This window comes from Callospermophilus lateralis, chromosome 16 (genome assembly GCF_048772815.1).
Source record: "Callospermophilus lateralis isolate mCalLat2 chromosome 16, mCalLat2.hap1, whole genome shotgun sequence".
In the NCBI taxonomy this organism is placed as follows: Eukaryota; Metazoa; Chordata; class Mammalia; order Rodentia; family Sciuridae; genus Callospermophilus; species Callospermophilus lateralis.
The window spans coordinates 30,868,978-30,887,697 of record NC_135320.1 but is presented as its reverse complement, the minus strand read 5'-3'; the positions used below and the strand labels follow the sequence as shown (position 1 = coordinate 30,887,697).

The following is an 18,720-nucleotide window of genomic DNA, read 5'->3' as shown; positions in this document are numbered from 1 at the left end:
TTGAAAGATTCTTTGCAGAAACCAAAGTACATATAGTTTCTCACCCGAATTGGATTCTGAAAAATCAAGATCTGCAGCGGCTTATTCCTGCCTATCTTCCACAACGAGGAGGAGAGGGTGCTGGGAACACACAGCCTCTCTATTAGTCATGTTCCCTCTGGCTGTCAAAAAAACATTCAGTTGAAATCCCACTAATAACTGTTTTTCCTTAAATATTGTAATTTCCTGAGCCCTCCCTCCCCCAAAGTCATCAATAATTTTTTTCCCCTTTTGCCCGGTTTGTGTTTATATTTGTAGCTATTCGTAATTGAGGGCTATTATGACAACAGGATTTTCAAACAATTGTGGCACGTGAGATCTTAGCTTTCTACCCCAACCAGCTGCCTACACAATGATGAAAACACCATGTGGGTTTGTTCTGTAACATGCGTGTTTGTCCAAAATTATGAGGTTTAATACTAAGCCTCTAATCTTCTCTAAGAATATTCCTTTAAAAACACATAGCAGTGTGCATGCTCCCCAATTTGAATATTAAATGAGAATAAAGCACAATTTAAGTTTGAAACAGATATTATGGTATGTTGGCACCATGAGTCAACATAAAAGGAGAGAACAGGTGGTAATAGAGCATAATAACACTTTGGGATGTTTTGCTGAAATTTCCTGGTTGCCCAAATGTGCCTTTGAGGGAGGCTTGTTTGCTTTGCTGGCAACTCTTGCAAACTGTTGGGGACTGCTGCAGAGAGGTGGCCTGTCTGATGCAACATGCTCCCTTTTGTAAGCAGCATCAGATTTCATGCAGTTGACCCTCCTTTGCTTGTCCCTGGGATGGGCCTGTATCTTGTGTGTGTCATAAACCAAACCTTTTAGCATAATCTGCAGTCTTTCTTCTTTATTAAGCAAGATCATCTTTTATGAGGAAGGAACAGGCTATTTCAAATCCCTATTAAGTCAAAGGAGCATCAGGCTTGGGGATAAACCATCTTAGGGTGACCCAAATTGCTCCCAATACCTTTTTTTTGGTAACTCTCAAATAAGTATTCAAATTTTAAAACATTTACTTTTTATATGAAACAAAACATGGAGTTATTGCTTTCAAAGTATGTTCCAAAACAATCTTGGTTGAACTTTTGTTAGCAATTGGATTTTGATTCTGAGATTGCTTTATAATACTTAATGAGTTATATAGGTCACCTATATGCAATTTCATCTTTCATCTATAAAAATGAATTCTCCCCCAACTATTTACAAGAAGAGAGATCCCAAAGGTAGACTGGTTGTGAGTTACTTCCTAATTTAGAAATAAAATATAAGAGAAAAAAGGGAAAACATTTGTCATTTTATATATATACCATTAAAAATCATAATTGTGATCCTGTTTACATTAGAAAGGCTTGGCCTCAATTTTGAAAATTAGAATAGGAGAATGGGAATAATTTCTCTTTTTAACATCACAGTTGTTCTTTGGGTCAATCTCATGTTCTTTGGGTCTGTAAACACCTTATATGGTCGGATAGAAAGGATGTGGGATATGATCTTAATGTTCTCCTCTTTCTATCTTAGCTATTTTTATTTATTTTTTGTGGTACTAGGGATTGAACTCAGGACTTCGCTTTTGCTAGGCAAATGCTCTACCATGGAGCCCCCTTCTTGCTATATAAAAAACAAAAAGCCATATTATAATGGACTTGGTGGGAAGAAATCCACTGATTTATGTAAACTGCATTAAGGAACTATCTGATTTTTATTATATGAACATTATTCTTTTCCACCAGAAACAACAGGTACTTCTTTTTTAATATCGGTAATATAAAGGACCAATCCTAGACTAGGCAAGACCTTCGCCAATCTTCCTCTTTTAAAACCACTGATCCTGAATGTGGGAAATAATTAGGAAGACTGGGATCAGAGAGCTAGAAGTAAGATGAATGTTAGTAGAGGCAACTGACATTCCTTAAAAGAAGGCTTCTGATAAAAGTAGAAGCCAGTGTAGCACCAAGGAGCCTGGGAACAATATTCCTCATTCAGTCACCAAATCTTGGGTAGGAAAGAGGGGCTGAGCAGGAAATCATGCCTATCGTCTCATTAGCAAGAGTTGCTGCATGCAGTCCTTAGGGAGGGAAGTTGCTTTCTGGAAACTTCTTTCAGGAAATTCTATCTCAAAAAGGAAAAAAAAACAAAGTTTAAGTGTACTGAAGCTGAGTGCATATCCAAGAATACACAGAGGGGTTACTGGAGCAGAGAGAGAGGTGTGTCCTTACACATAACTTCATGGGTAGGACAGGGAGGCACTAATGTGGAATGATTCAAGAGGGACAGAGTTGGGATTCCTGGTTCCCATGCACTTAGTTTATCATTCAGCAATGCTCTACTAAGAGGAGGACTGAAGTCTCTCTGTACAATTTCTCCTTGATTCAAGTCCAACAGCCACTGGGAACCATATCTCAGAATTTGGGAGTAGAAAAGCAAATTGATCTGAGTTAGAATAGAAACCAGCTCTAAAATCCTGAAACAACTACTGTAGGTTTTAATTAGAATCACACAACACAATATCAACTATCCTATTAATAGGGAGATGGATATTTTAATTCAGTACACAGAAAGTTTCAGTGGTGTGTTCTCCATCCTTGAAGATGGCTCTTACAGCACAGTGCTCCATAGGTCAGGAGCCTGTACTCTCCAATGAAGGCATCCCTTCGGACTGGTAGTCTTGGAACAAACAGAAGACAGAAGATAGCTTTGACATAGGAGAGGGAAGCCAAAGGGCCAGGTTGTATGTTTCCTTAGCAATTGGTTTAATCATTATGATTATTATTGATTACAAAGAGTTCGTCAGGAAAAGAACTGAAAGTTAAGTGACAAGTTTTAGTCATAGTAATTTCATGTATCAGTCATGTAATCTTACACAAAATTTCAACACAATAGGACTTGTTCTCTGCCATATCTCCTGTGTCTAAAATAATGCCTGGAAAATAAGTGCTCAGCAAATATGTCTTCATAAACCAATGCATTTAATTTACTGGGCTCCATTTCACAGTCTGCAAAATTTGAATACCCATGAGTATTGAATAGAGCAAATGAGATAATGAATAAAAGGGCTTAATAAAACCCTAAATATTATAGATGGTGATATATAGTCACAGTATACAGATTCTTCTAGATGCATAAATAGGTTTGAAATTTTCTGTTTTTTTTTTTTAATGTACTTTTCAGGACATGGTGAAGAGAGTTAAGTGTCTCTATCAATAACCAAATATGATCATTAATGCAACTCAGTATTTTGCAATGCACAAAGTACATCTGCATAGTCATTCCAATGACTTATTTTAATGATCATGCTTATTTAGTGTTTTCTTTTTGACAATAAGTGTCCACATAGTGATAATGCACATCTAGTTCCTGGTTTTGATGTAGAGTATCAAAATGGCTTATTTGTTAGTGTGGCTATATCTGTTCACTGAACTCTCATTCTGTCTCTATGATCCTGCATCCAATTTAAGTTCTTTTGAGCTACTTGTGCTGTTGCCACCAAGTGTCATTTGGTCCTCAGTTACACTATGACAATCCACAAGAGAAGGGAAAGGCTGGCATCTGGTCCCAGTTAACACAACCTGGAAATGTGGTTTAAATAAATATGGGGGGTTGAATAACACCATAGAGGTCTTTAGGAAATGACCATGGTAAGAACCCTTCAATTTGAGGTTCATTTTGCCAAGAGCAAAGAGGGTTTTGATGGCAAAAGGATAAACAATAAGTGCTGAAGAGAGGTGTGGACAGTTCTCAAAATACTTTAAGGACTTTTTTAGTCTTTATGATCACATTGGCAACATTGAGGAATGAGGTAATCCTGGCTGGGATATGCAGAAGTCCTTCCAAAAGTAACTACGCTACATAAACTTTGAGACTAAGCAACTAACATGCTGTTTATAGAGGAATGATAAAATTTATATGAACATCTCTTAAAGTCTGGTTCTGACGGAGCACATTCTCAGCCACAGAAGAATTCACCCAAAGCCCTCAGAAACCATCTCTTGAAGAGTGAATACATGGTCTCAAATCACGTTGATTCCCTCTCCATTTTGAATCCCTTCTTACCTGTTTTTGCTCTTCTCCTAAACCATCCCACATGGAAGCCACAATTTTAGAGACTTCTCCAAAGGTAGCATTTGGATTTTGGCCCTTGATGGCAGCCTGAGTATCACGAAAGAATAACGCATAGGCAGACACAGGCTTCTGGGGCTCATTAGGGTCCTTCTTCTTCTTCTTTTTGGGAGTTTTGGGTTTTTTCCCTATATCAGAGGCAGGCCGCTTCTCTCCTCCATTGATCTGAAACAAAAATCAACACAGAATTGTAGAGGAACAGAAAAATTGTGGCCAATGTTGCTGTTGTCTCAGCTAAAACTTCATAGTTGAGGTTGGGGACATAGCTCAGTGGTAGAGTGCTGACCTAGTACGTAAGAACTGGGTTCAATCACTACTACTGGGGAAACACACGCACGTGCACACATATGCACACACACAAACACACACACGCACAAAGAAATAATACTTTTGTATTTCATGTGGTCTTCATATTCATATTCATCCTTCTCCATATTTATATTCATATCTTCATATTCATTCTTCTCCCAGCTCAATTTACATAGTTCTAAAAAACTTTAATGATGAATGTGAAGGCACATCCCTGTAATCCCATCTATTCCAAAAGCTGAGGCAGGAGGATGGCAAATTCAAGGCCAAACTTGGCAACTTAGTGAGACCCTGTCTCAAAATAAAATAAATGGCTAGGAGTATGGGTCAGTTTTAACTAGCATGTGCTAGGACCTAAGTTCAATCCTTGGTACTGTAAAATAAATAATAATAATAATAATAATAATAATAATAATTTTTTACAATATTGCTCCACAATTAAGTATTATACCTAACTCTTTTTCTTCTTCTCTTTCAGTGTAACTGTGGCAGTAGCAAATTTCTTTTGTAGTGATGTGATTGCATGAGCAATCTAACTTGCTTCTGGAGAGTTCATTCTTATCTTCATAATTGTTTTAAAACCATAAGGGCAACATGTCAAGTAAGTAAAGTCAAATGGTTTTTCACTTTACACTTAGGTCTGTGGAATGCTGCTGGGAAAACCTAGCAATGCTCATAGTGTAAAGAATGGCATAATTTTGACCCTAGATCCATGCAATTATGGAGAAGTTCTATAATCTGCATTATCCTATGCAATAGACACAAGCCATATGAAGCCAATGAACGCTTAAAATATAGCTTCAGGAAATATGGAACTAAATTTTAGCCTTATTCAAATTCAAATAGCTAATGGCTACCATATTGAAGAATGTACCTCTAAAAACTAGATTTCAGAGATTTATAGGACAACTTTTTACTCCATTTAAAAATAGATTCCTTGTTCTCCCATTGTTTCAAGTATGACTATTTGGATAATTTTAATTGGTATTCTGATAAAATGGTGGTGGTGGGGAACCACTCTTGAAGTGTTTAAGACACTTATGTCTGAATATCATCTTTTTTTACTTGACTAGATGTGATCTCACTTCAACCAATTCTATGAAATCAGGAATTCAGGCTATGATTTCTTTCCATTGATAAAATTATATGAGTCAATAGAATACATACTAGTCCTGTAAATGAAGAAACCTTTTCCACATGCCACTTCCACCAATGTAAGTCCCATGTGCTATTTCCTGACTTGAGTGGCCATTGTCATGGTAGATAACTCCATTGTCCACTGTTGTGGTGGTTTTCACTTTTCTCCTCTCTGCAGATATAATGTAATAAATATTTGATCCACATAACTTGGTGGGTGGGGCATTTGTATAAAATAATTGCCACCATTGCACAGGAATGATCTACTGAGAAACCTGTGGATACATCGGCGGATCTAGCTTCACGCCCTCCTTTTACTTATTATTTTTAGCTGTGTTCTTTTCATTAACTTAGTTGTTCTGGGCCCTTGTTTCTTCTACTGTAAAACAGTAGCAGTACCATTTGATGATTACTGAGGTAGCATATAGTTATATATTTAAAAAAAATGTTAAAGACATTCAAATATTAATTATGATGCCTTAGAAGATTTAAAAATAATTCATTGAATGGAAAGGGATGACCCTCATGTTGCATACCTTATGTTCAGTTTGAAAGATATGCCCAAGTTCAAACAGAGATAGGAAGGAAGCTACATGAGTTCTCTGTCTTTATTGAGAAATATATTTTAAAGATTAATATTCTGAAATTATCTACTGAAGCAGATCAAAGAGCCCCCTGGCGACAGGATGCTCTGAACCGAGTTGACAAGCTAATGTAGATTAACTCTAGATGATAGATTCCCCAGGATGGATCTGAGAGGTGGTCCTGTGAAATTGTTGGCACTCATGTAAGCCTATCAGAGGACTAGAATGATAGGGCTGAGCTGATATAGGACAAATGGGTGTGCTGGTTCTAAATTAAACACAGAGACCTATGTGACACAGAATCGAGGGTCTCAAGTATATCTGCACACTTGGAATCACCTGGAAAGCTTTTGATAAATACCCAATGCCCAGGTCTTAACTTTATATGGGTAATCAGATGTCTAAGGATTGGAGACTAGTCTCACACACTCTCAACTGTTCTTCTTTACTCTTCTAATTGACATTTAACTACCTTGAGAGAAAAAAACAAACAAACAAGAAAACTTTCTCTGTGCTCCAAGGTTACATATAGTCATATCTTTCTCCTCTTAAGTAAAGTCCCCCAAGTGGTTGTCTGTGCTGGCTGTATGTAGCCTCTGCTGATTGCTTGAGTGTGCTTTCCCACCACATTGCTAAATCCAAAGGACTTTTTAGCACCAACCTTACCTGATTCTCACCGGGAAGACCCCTGTCTTCCAAGAGTTCCATAATACCACCCTCTCTGGGTTTCACTCCTATTTTGCTGGCCTTGTTTGGTTAAGAATCATGGTTTTTTTTGGCTAATTTTTCTCCAAGTGGTCACTATATGGTAGCATTGCTGATTGTTTTTTTTTTTTTTTTTCCGTAAATCCCCTTCTTCTATGAATTTATACTGAAGTAATCTCATAAGTATGATGGGTTTACACGGCCATTTGTGACTGGATAATTGTTAAGTTCATGTTTCCCCTGAGTTTTACATGCATAGAAACAGTGATTGTTGGGCATGTGTATTTGCAAATCTCAAAGATATCTCAAATTCAAGTTGAGCTTTTATTCACTCCCTTAGTTCTATATAGTTCCATTCATAGTATGTATCAAACTTATATAATAATCTGTGTGTGGCTGTTAGATGATCTTCTGCCCCTGCACTATGAAGTCAAGGTCCAGGTCTAGTTTTGCTCACTGACCTTATAATCATTCCTAAAATGCAGAAACTGTTTAACATGTGCTGTAATAGTAGCAAATATAAAATCACAAAATCATAGCATAATTAGAAGAATGAATGAATGAAAGCACAAATGGTTTCTGTTACAGGAGATTAAACTTCTCAAATTTATTTGAGCACTTGAGGGCAATGAGCAATATGCACTGAAAAAGAAAACATGCATAGGTTTAAAAAGTATTTGACGTATTAATAGTAATTTCCTTGGTTATAGGATGGGTCTTTGTAATTTTTCTTTAATTTTTAAATAATTTTCCAATTTTTTTAACCTGGCAGTTTTATATTCATAATTACTTACTGAAAAGAAAAATAAAAAGTCAGCAAGGTCCACAGTGAAGAATATTAAACATGGAGTGGTTGAAGGGTACAAACTTTCAGTTAGTTACAAGATGATTAATTTCTGAGGATTTAATAGCATCATGACTATAGTTAACAATACTGTATTGTATACTTGACAAGTAAATTGGTAGACCTTAAGCATTGTTAATAAAAAAAAAATAGGGCTGGGGATATAGCTCAGTTGGTAGAGTGCTTGCCTCACATGCACAAGGCCTGGGTTCAATTCCTAGCACCACACACACACAAAACAAACAAACAAACAAACAAAAAAACAACTAATAGAAAACAACAAAAAAGGTGACCATGTGAGGGGGTAGATGAGGTGATTAACTTAATTGTAGTGATCATTTCACAATGTACATGTGTATCAAATCATCATGTTGTATTCTTTAATTATACATAATTTTATTTGTCAATTATACCTCAGTAAACCCAGATAAAAAAGAGTGATCATGAAATTAGAGGGCATATTTCATCAAAGATCAGGGATATTTAGGAAAAGGGAATAAAAGTGCAGAGATAATTCTTATCCATGTTGAAAATTACCTAGACTCATTTTAAACTTTAATTAAAAAATTAATGATCAGACACATTGAAATCTCCATGACTGCAGTTTGTATCAATCTTTTTGCAAAATAATCAAATAGGAATCAAAGAGATAAATCTCCTATCATGCACTGTAAATGTTATTATTAAAGGATTTCCCCAAATTATTTTCCCTCCTCTATTATCTAAAATTGTGTTTGAACCACAGGTATTAATGTTCATTTCCTTATTAAACTGGTATTCAAACAGTTATCCTCTTGTGTTTGACACAGGGCTCTACTTTGTAGGCAAAACCTGATAAAGCAGGAGAACTTGTTACTGCCAGTAAGAAATTCAAATATTAAGTGTATCAAAATCACAAATTATCATTTTGAGACAATGTATATCAACCCTGTAGAAAACTCTAAATTTAACTTCATGCAACCAACCTATTTGGTCAGTTGTCTGGAAGGTTTTCCTAGAATTTCCTGGCTTGTCTTGTAGGGTTAGCAGGGTACAGTTTTGCTCAGTCTCAGAGCTTTGTTTAATAGAAGTCATGACTTCTGCCTCCACATTGTGAAGGCTCAGAAAACATCATTTATGTATTATGGGATGTAACTCTGAAGTTTCAATTGTCTATCTGATTGGGTATTTGAGAGGCACTAAGCTGCAGAGCAGGCTGTCACCTCCATTAAAGCCAGACTACCCAACATTTTCATAACGGCACATCATCTTTGTCTTTGCCATGGGTAAAAGCATATGGATCTGCTTTCAGTTGACAACATACTATGCTTTGCCTTTAAATATATATATGCATAGTAACCTTGGTCTAAATTATAAATTATGGAACAGAATCGGCATCTGGAAAGATCAACCTAAAGGACAGACCTAATATATTCCAGATTCATTATTCCAGACTCATTGTTTTTCCTTCAATAATTAAACTAGATTATCAAAGCTATATTTTTGGATCATAATACTCTGACCACTCATAGAATTGACTTAATAGAACCCACCTATGATTTATTTAAGATAATGCCCAATTTCCACAGAAGACTTAGATAAGCTAGGAAAAAGCTATGTATGAAAGATCTCTCTTTTCATAAAAATAAAATGTGCTTTGGAGAGAATTATTCATTATATTGCTCAATGTTCTTCTATCAAGGCTTACTGGGCATGCACAATAGCTTTGCTTTTTAGGATATAATAAATGGAATGGAAATTCACTCTGTGGTTTGATGTCTTTGATATCTGAATACAAGGATGGTGCTTGCTAATTCTTTTTGCCCCTTGATCTGTTTTTTTTTTTCTTTTTACACTTTTCTTGCATCGGAAAGGGGCAGAAATGATCTGCCACTTTAGATTCTATGTAACAAGCTGGGAGTTTATAAAACCTACTTTCTGGAGGTAGTCTTGTTAATTATGTGAAAAGAACATGGTCATTGCTCATATGCAAAGCTTTCTTGAAAAAAGAAATGTTGCTATAATTTGGATGCACTCATATGCCAGTAATGGATTGCATTTTGAAAAATACCTGGCTCTTTTGACCATAGATTATTTGGGATGAACACAATGATGATGAATATGATTGTGGTAGAAAAACTAGCTAAATGGATTTATAATATATCCCTGGACCTGAAGTTTGAGTACTATTTGGATCCCAAACTTGCACTGATGGATACAAGCTCACAATTTTATATCTCAAGTTTCTAAGAAGTTCCGATTTCCATAGTTCAGAACAGCAATGTCTCAGAGAACTTTCTGGAATTACAGAAATGTTCTCTACACTGTCCAAAAGGGTAACCACTAGCCATATGTGGGTATAGACCACTTATAATGTAGTTAGCGCAATTGAGGAATCAAAATTTTAGAACTGAATTGTAACAAATTAAATTTAAATGCAAGCATTTATAGACAACTAGTGACTTGTGTATTGCACAGTACAACACTGTATACAAGGCAGTTCTAGAGTACAATATTTCTAAAGTTACTGGGTTTTTATGACTGGAGAGTCAATTTCAACATCATGAGCTTTAGAATATAGGAGAAACCTTATAATACAAAAATAAAATCTCCTCACGAGGGTAAGTACAAAGTAAGTCTTAATCATTGTTGCATCCTTCATGGAAATAGTACAATGCTGTAATACAGTGGATCATCATATATTTTTGCCCTTGTAATTTTTAGCACTGGGCAAAAGCTTAGAATTACAAGGCAAAGAAAATGTGAAATGCATACAAAAACTGTATGAAAGTCATAGCAACTAAAACATGGCTGATCTAAAGCCCTAAATGTTGTTCTGATTACCTACAGACTTATTTCCCATTCAGTTGAAGCACTAATGAATAAATAAATGCATACACAAATACAAAAATAATACTTATAAATGAAGTCATGCATAAGCTTTCCCCAGATGCATATGCTTCATGTAAGTTGCTCAAAGACCCTGATATGTCTCTCAAATCCCTAGAGGTATCCTTAGGCTTCTGGTAATTCACCTCCTGTCATGTCTTATTGCTGAATTAAAGGGATATATTTAACTTACATGTCACAAGGAAATGATGATATTTTAAAAAATGTATATGCTAACAGTATTGCTTAGATAATACTTCTTAAGAATCCAGAGTACACGATCTTAATATTATCAAGGAAAGGGGGCTGTGTAGCTCAGTGGTTGAGCACTTCCCTAGCATGCACAAAGCCCTGGGTTTGATCCCCAGCATCCCAAAAATATTATTAAGGAAAGAGAATCACTGATTCTAAAACATCCCTGGAGAAGTTAGAAACGTCTATAAGCATATTTAAAATAAACTGCTATGGTCCCAAAGCCTTTAATGGAGCTGGGAGAGCTGTTTAATGCACACTATCTTGCAGTAATCGCTGTAGTTTAAAATAGATTTTAATCAAGCACCATCTGCATAATAGGCTGAACAAACAACATAGAACTCCACTTATAACTCTTATCATATAAAGTAAATATTATAAAATCTTCTCCATAGAAACAGGGCACATCACAGCACTTTTTGGTGATGGTACTGTTTCTCTAAGTGAAAATTTTGCTGCTTAAATTCATTCTTTTCTTTCTGAACTGTGCTATCTAAAATCCCCTTATGAGAATGAATTCAAATAAGCACGGAAAGAAGTCATCTAGTTACTGTGAAATCAGCAAGGCTGTAGCACTTCTTTCATTTTACAATTGGTTTATTAGTACCATTAATGATAACAGAACATTCAATGACTCAAAACATCAAACACACATGAAGGGCTTTACTTTTGAAATGACTCACAACTGTGGCGAGTTGTGTTAGCATCAGAGTTTGTAACACAAATTCATTTTTAAGGATCCTTGGTTCTGCCATACACAGCTTAGTATTATTTTTGGACAAGTTTAGCAAAGGCACTCAGCTGGCCTCATGTGAAATAGAAAGTTTGGGCTACTGTCCAGAGAAATCATTTTAAAATGAGAAAAAAAAAAGGTTAGTTGTAATTATATACACCTACTAGTTATATTTGTCAATTTTATTGAAGCCACTTGATCTTTTTAAAATTTGTCTGAGTAGGGTGTTTATTGATATGTTTATTTTTTCCTATTTTGGATTGAGGGTTTCTCCTGCTTTATAAAGAATGCAAGCTGTTGAGGTAGGGTCCTACTGAATTAAATGCCAGGTGGCTAAGTCTCACTTTCTTTTTATTCCATGAATTAATCAAATATGCTCAGTCATTTAAAACATGCCTAAGAATACATGCTCCCTGAAAATACTCTATCCTAGCATAATTTCAATTATTTAAATAGATCTTAGTAAAAATAATTTGGAATCAGATATTGGCTGTTTGAATTTTATCATTTTTTTCCTGAATGAATTTGTTAGGCTCAGGTCTAACAAATGGGATACTTTTTCTTTTGTAAAGTAAATGAAAACATTGGGTCGGGGTAAATATATGTAACCCCAGAGACTGGGGAGGATGAGGCAGAGGGATTGCAAGTATGAGGCTAGCCTCAGCAATTTAATGAGACTCTGTCTCAAAATAAAATTTAAAAAGGGGTATGTGCTAGGGATGCAGCTCAGAGGTAGAGCACCCTTTGTTCAATTCTTAGTACAGACAAATAAACAAACAAAAAATAAGAACATCTGTTTACTGGAGTCTAAGGAATTCTTTAAAAATATCACATATATTACATCATTTGAGGTATTGAACAATTGTATAATAAATACAGTTTGATGTAGAAAATACTAGGCTTTCAAATACCAATTTTAAGTATTTTGTGCCATTGCTAAATAAAGTGACAGGACATTTGGTTTTAAAACAGCTTCATTTCCTTGATGATTATAGAAAACTATCATTTTTACTTTACTTCAGGAGTCTTCTTGACTGTGGAACAGTAGTAAATACCTGCTATTTACCAATAAAGGCTTATTTAATTTCTGCTGCAGTGACTTGTCTTATTTGCTTTGAGAATAAAAACTTTTAGTTTCTGTCTAGTTTGTCAGAGCACATACACTGATGAATTAAGAAGTTAGTAAGACTCTTGAAGGCAAAAAAATTGGTGAAAGAAGAAACCCAGAGAAGTAAGTAGAATACTGATGTCAGCTCTCATCTTGAAGATTTTTATGGAACCAGCTGCAATGGATTAAAGGGTACAGTAGATAGAAAACAAAGTCCATGGTTCACCAAGGCAGTATGTTTATAAGAGGGTTCTATTAAAGTCAGGATGTAAAAGAGACTCTCAATGCAAGGATAGAGTAATGTAATTTTCCATGTAAGGGTCATCGACCTATAAGGATGATTGTCCTAGAATCCTGATACTAAGAGGTGGAAAAATCTCTTGCTAAAATTCAAAAACAAAAGCCATTTGCATTACCATGTGGGTCATCTAAAAATCTAAAGTGTGGTTCTAGATTATAATGGTCCAAGATATCAGGCAAAAACAACTACAAATCATCTTTGAAGATAATGAAAGAATTCATTTTTGAGAATCTGTTGGGAATATGTTTATCTTAAAAAGTACTTTAGCTGGGTATAAAATTTCTAGATTCAATTATTATTCTCCATCAGCATTTTAAAAATGCTGGCTTCAAGCCAGATCTAAAAGAATTCTTTTAAAGTTTAAATAAATATCAGCTTTCATTCCACAAGCAAATTAGTATTATTATTTTTTTTTAAAAAGAGAGAGAATTTTTTAATATTTATTTTTTAGTTTTTCAGTGGACACAACATCTTTATTTTATTTGTATGTGGTGCTGAGGATCCAACCCAGCGCCCCACTCGTACCAGGCGATCGCATTACAGCTTGAGCCACATCCCCAGCCCTATTATTATTATTGTTATTATTATTGATTATAAATAAAGAATAAAAAGAAAATGAAACAAAATAGGCTATTAAAATACAATCAGGGGGCTGGGGATGTGGCTCAAGCGGTATCGTGCTCGCCTGGCATGCGTGCGGCCCGGGTTCGATCCTCAGCACCATATACAAACAAAGATGTTGTGTCCACCAAATACTAAAAAATAAATATTAAAAAAATTCTCTCTCTCTTCCCCTCTCTCTCACTTTCTTTAAAAAAAATACAATCAGTCCACAAAAGATTTCATGTTCTGGAATTAGCCAAGAGAGGGTATACAACAAATGTATTTAACTTGTTTGTATGAATAAAAGAGTTAAAATCTGAGTAAAGAACAAGCAACTATAAAAACATCCAGATTTGAGAATAAAACTAGATATATATTTGAAATTTGAATATTAATAGATCATTTTGAGTTTCATTTTGATTAGATATAGCTGAAAAAAGACATGAAAGTATGAACTGATAAAGAAATATAAATGAATTAGAATATAACACAGCAGACAATAAAGTAGAAAATGTAGAAGAAAATAATTGTGAAGGATAAGATAAGAAATTCTAACACTGATCCTTTCAGTGATGTCAGGTGAAAAAATATCTATTTAAGTCTGGAGGATAAAAGAGCATATAAAATTATTTAAGTGTTTTATGGAGTTTATTAAATTAGAGGATACAACCAAATTATCTTGAAAATGAACTAGTGTTTCCAATATAAATAGGAAGGAAGATGTTTGGAGTAAATCTAAGGAAGTGGGTAAAGATATTGATCAATTTTAGACTTTTCCATGGTTGTATGTTTGGGAAAGCTACTGAAAGAGAAAAGGAAGTAAAAAAATTTCAGTCCTATAAGAAAAAAATAATGAAATGAAGAAAATAATAACAAAGAAAAAGAAATTGAACAGTTTGAAAGAAAATCAAAAGTATCACATGTAGATGGAAAGATAAACTCAGATATTTTAGTACTTATATTAATATAAATGCTGCAAATGCTTCATGTGAAAGCAAAAGATCATCTCATTATAAGCTACTTACATGAGACACATATAAGACATAAGGATAATTTCAACAGAAAAACTGAAAGTAAAAGGATAAAAAAATATATATACTGTGACTCTTAGCCCATAAATTCCTTAAAGGAAAACTGCCAAAAATATTCTTGTAATGCCAGATACTTTTAAGTGTCTTAAAGTGTCTGTTAAATTACAAGTACTGGATTACAGGCTTAGAACCACAAGCTGCCTAAGTTTATATTGCTTTGATGCTTTCCTGTATGTCTCATTTATGACTTAAAGCTGCCAACACAGCTTCAGAGTAATCAAAACCATGGGTAGTGTTTATAAGGTGATAATTAATTCTACTGGTGTATTTACAATATTTCTCCCTGTCAAAACAGACTTATTTCGTTTAATTGTTCAATTAGATAAACTGGAATCAATATGTAATTGCTTAAAGAGAGCACAAAGTGTTAAGAGGGAAGCTTTAAAAGCTGCTTTTTTTTTTTCTGGTGTGGAACTCAATATTCCTTTTTGGTTCGCTTGTTTGAAATGATTTAAATGATCTTTTTGACTTAATGCTGTTTTAAATCTAACTAGAGTCGTCGCAATACAACATTCCACATAAATTCTACTTATATACAAAGGAAAATTCACTTTAATCCTTAACTGTGATAAAAAAAAAAGGCTTGAGCATTTTCATCAAAGAATTTTTTAGCAATTTAATAAATACAAATTGAATAAATGGGTAGAAGGATTTTGAATGGAAGGGAAAGTGAAGAAGACTGTATACAGCTGGAAAGGGGTGGTGACTTTTCTCAAGATAGAAAATATACTTAAGCTAAACAGGACCTTACGCATGTTTGTGTAGACAAAAATCTGTTTCTAACAGGTACAATCTCTAGAATCTATCCTTAAACCTGAACAAATCCATCTCTAGTTCTGCACCTGTAGCATATGAATTATATTGTACAATCACCAATAAAGAAATATGCATTATTTTGAGATGTGGATATTTAGCAATTGAGTAGGAACTCTACTGGAAAAATTTCACACCAGCTTGGAAACTTATAAAGTATAAATTCATGCCTTAGCAAAATTATGGGATGTGGATATAAGGGATTAATAGCAAATGGCAGAATCTGAGAACATAAATTCTATGAATCTCAGGTTTCTACTCATTCATCGACTCATATAAATTGAAGGGTGTGGAAAAGGCTCTTGTAATTAAGAATTATACGGAATAAACTTTACCCTCCGAAGAGCTACTAATTTTACATTTAATTTCCTGAAATATCAGCAAGGAATACTGATAAAGATACAATCCAGATGCACAAATTGATCCTTACTATGAGCAGAACATTATTTTTTTTCCTTATAATATACAATATGCCATCTTTGCTTAAGAAATTGACTTGAATCATTGATGCAAAACCCAATATTTACAACACTGGCCACAAATTCTTGATATTATTTACTTTTAGGTTCAAGAATTCACATTAGAATAATCCATATTTTCTGAAGAAAATCATTTTGCCCTCTAAAGGGTCAGCTAAAGTCTAGGCTTCCACTAACCCATACATTATTATTAATAGCAACTGGCCTTCTGTGTTTTCACCGTAGTCATGAGTGACTGTCCCACTGGCAAAAGGGAGAGTCCCAGAGTGTGGAGACAATTGACATTGGCAACACATGGTTGTGTTGTGCAGCTGTTCTGGTATTCATCCTAGGATGTGTTTTAATCAGGTATGGGAAGATGGCAAAACAGAACTGATAGTCATGAAGAAAGAAGTTTAAGCTCATAGATCACTCTGAATGAAGAGACATGGCCTGCTACACAGGGCCACGCCAGGAAGTACTCAGGCCAATCAGGAGGTAGAAAGGAGACAAGGGCAGAGCATGGTCCAGAAAATCTGTTGGCAATTTTGTGGGAAGGAATAGGGAAGCAGGACAGGAATGCTGAGTAAGTTTAGGATTGATAGCTTGAATAGTTTTGGCAGGTTCTGAACTGGAGGGATGGTCCCCAGGTGTCAGATCCCTGACCCTGGGGTGACAGAGAGCAGGAGTAATACAGACTTATGAGAGTGTGATAAAGGAGATGGTAAGAAAGTGGGCTGGGTAGGTTGCTCTGTATAACAAAAGGGGGCTTCCAGGGGTGTCATCTGCTACCTCCAGGAATTAGCTAGCCATGCAAGGGGTAGTCTCCCCAGGATTAAGTCCCAAATGCCAGAGTACCAAGAAAACAGAACACAAGAAAATACAGTCATTATTGCAGTCTTGTCATCAGGCTAAAGAAATCTATGAATTGTGATTTACCTGGACCTTTAAAAGATTAGTGTAGCTATTAGAAATTAACCATACATCTCAGAGTCCCATAAGGTTACCTTTGGCATCAGGCTGACAGTTTCATTTACCAAAAATAAAATTCTTACAAAGGTGAAAAGAGAATAGAGAGGCTGACACTAATGACTATTAGTAAGATTTTTAAGGAAACAAAGAGGAGGAACACACAATGCTTATTTAATAGTGTTTTTTTTTCCACAGTAACTAGGCACAAAAGTCCTTCTCATGGGGGTGAATTTGGGATGCTTGTTTGATGATTAAGGCAATAAAAATATTATTTTGGTGTTTTCAGGTGAAAGTGCATTCGGTTTTCATGCAGTCATTCAAAAAAGTTGCCTATAGTATTTTAGAGAACTAATTACCTTCTGCACCTAAGGTCTTAATCTGTTTTCCCATCTAGATAACTTAAAAAGAATGATACCACTTGTGTTGGACACACAGAGGTAACCGTATTGGAAAGGGGATTACAAAAGATATACCATAAAATGTTCAGGCATCTCTTTTTAAAAGGACATATCTCTTACATCTGGCCCTTTCTTTCCTTGTCCTCAATATGAAATGGTTGGGTCAGATGATCTTAAGGGTTTCAACTAACCATAATATTTTAATACACACACACACACACACACACACACACACACTCACACACACACTCAGTCACATAGCCTTTTTTACCCCTGCAGGGCTGTTGCCTTCTTAAGATAAAATAGTTATACTGAAATAGATGTTACTGAACAAGTATAAACTAGGCTTGAATTTGGAAGTTGAGTCCTATAAGACTTATTCTGCCTTATTATGCAGAATAGTGCTTTTCATGGGTGTGAGCGACTTTTGTGCTTAATACATCTGTATTGAATGGATAATTAGGAACCTGCAAGTGTAATTGGCCAGGCACATGGTTTAAGCCATTTGGTTTGAAACCTCATGCTTCATTAACCAAGTATATGTCTCCACCAAAATTTCTCATTTAAAGGATAGAGACTTGTGCCACCCAGAGGTCAAAGAAGATGACAAAATGGGTACTAAAAGTAACCATGGGCCCTAAAAATAACCTGTTCATACCTTAGAGGTCTCATCGCCTTCATCTTCATGCACTGAACTGGATGGTGAAGGAGTGGCAGATTTGCTCCCTGGTGGAGATGGTGAGTTGTGGGGAACATTGCTTCCTCCCATGTTCAAACCAAGCTGAGCACTCAGCTGGGACTGGTTGATGGTAGTCAACTGGCCATGCTGCATCATTCCTGCCTGCTGCCTGATGTCTGCTGGTTGACCCCTTGGTCTCATGGCTGCCATCTGAGGATGGGAGCTATACTGAGTTCCTTCTGGGTTCCGAATATCTTGCATCTAAAACAAACAAACAAACAAACAAACAAACAAATAAAATCTCAGAATTATGTTTATGGCCCTTCCCCCAAAATAAATAAATAAATTCTGTAGATTCTAGGATGTCCTGTTGAGCAATACACACATTAATTTTCTTTGTGGCACAATAATCTTGACAATATGTGACCTTAAAGAACATGGGTTTGGGAAAGTGCTTGCCTAGTGCGCGCAAGCCTCCACACCACAGAAAACAAATAAGCCAGACAAGAATCTGGTAATTCAGTCAACATTACTTTTATTAGACTTTACAATCTTTTTGCATTAATGCCATGTAAACACATATCATTAATATGTATATATGATTACCATTTAAGTTTCAGAATGTCAGTGCTTATTAGAATGTCTGTCCAAATTATACAATTGTTACTGATTATGGCATCACAGCAATTCACTCAATATTATTT

The 18,720-nt window shown here is 35.3% G+C and overlaps 1 protein-coding gene across 1 annotated transcript in view; it reads right to left on the bottom strand.

Annotated features, from left to right (window-relative positions):
• Tox (thymocyte selection associated high mobility group box) overlaps positions 1-18,720 on the bottom strand; it is a 298,838-nt gene that overhangs the window by 26,267 nt on the left and 253,851 nt on the right. The window contains exons 4-5 of the mRNA XM_076836214.1: positions 17,996-18,277; positions 4,096-4,326 (exon numbers count right to left, since the gene is read on the bottom strand). Coding sequence (XP_076692329.1) covers positions 4,096-4,326; positions 17,996-18,277 — 513 coding nt within the window. The remainder of the gene's footprint in view (positions 1-4,095; positions 4,327-17,995; positions 18,278-18,720) is intronic.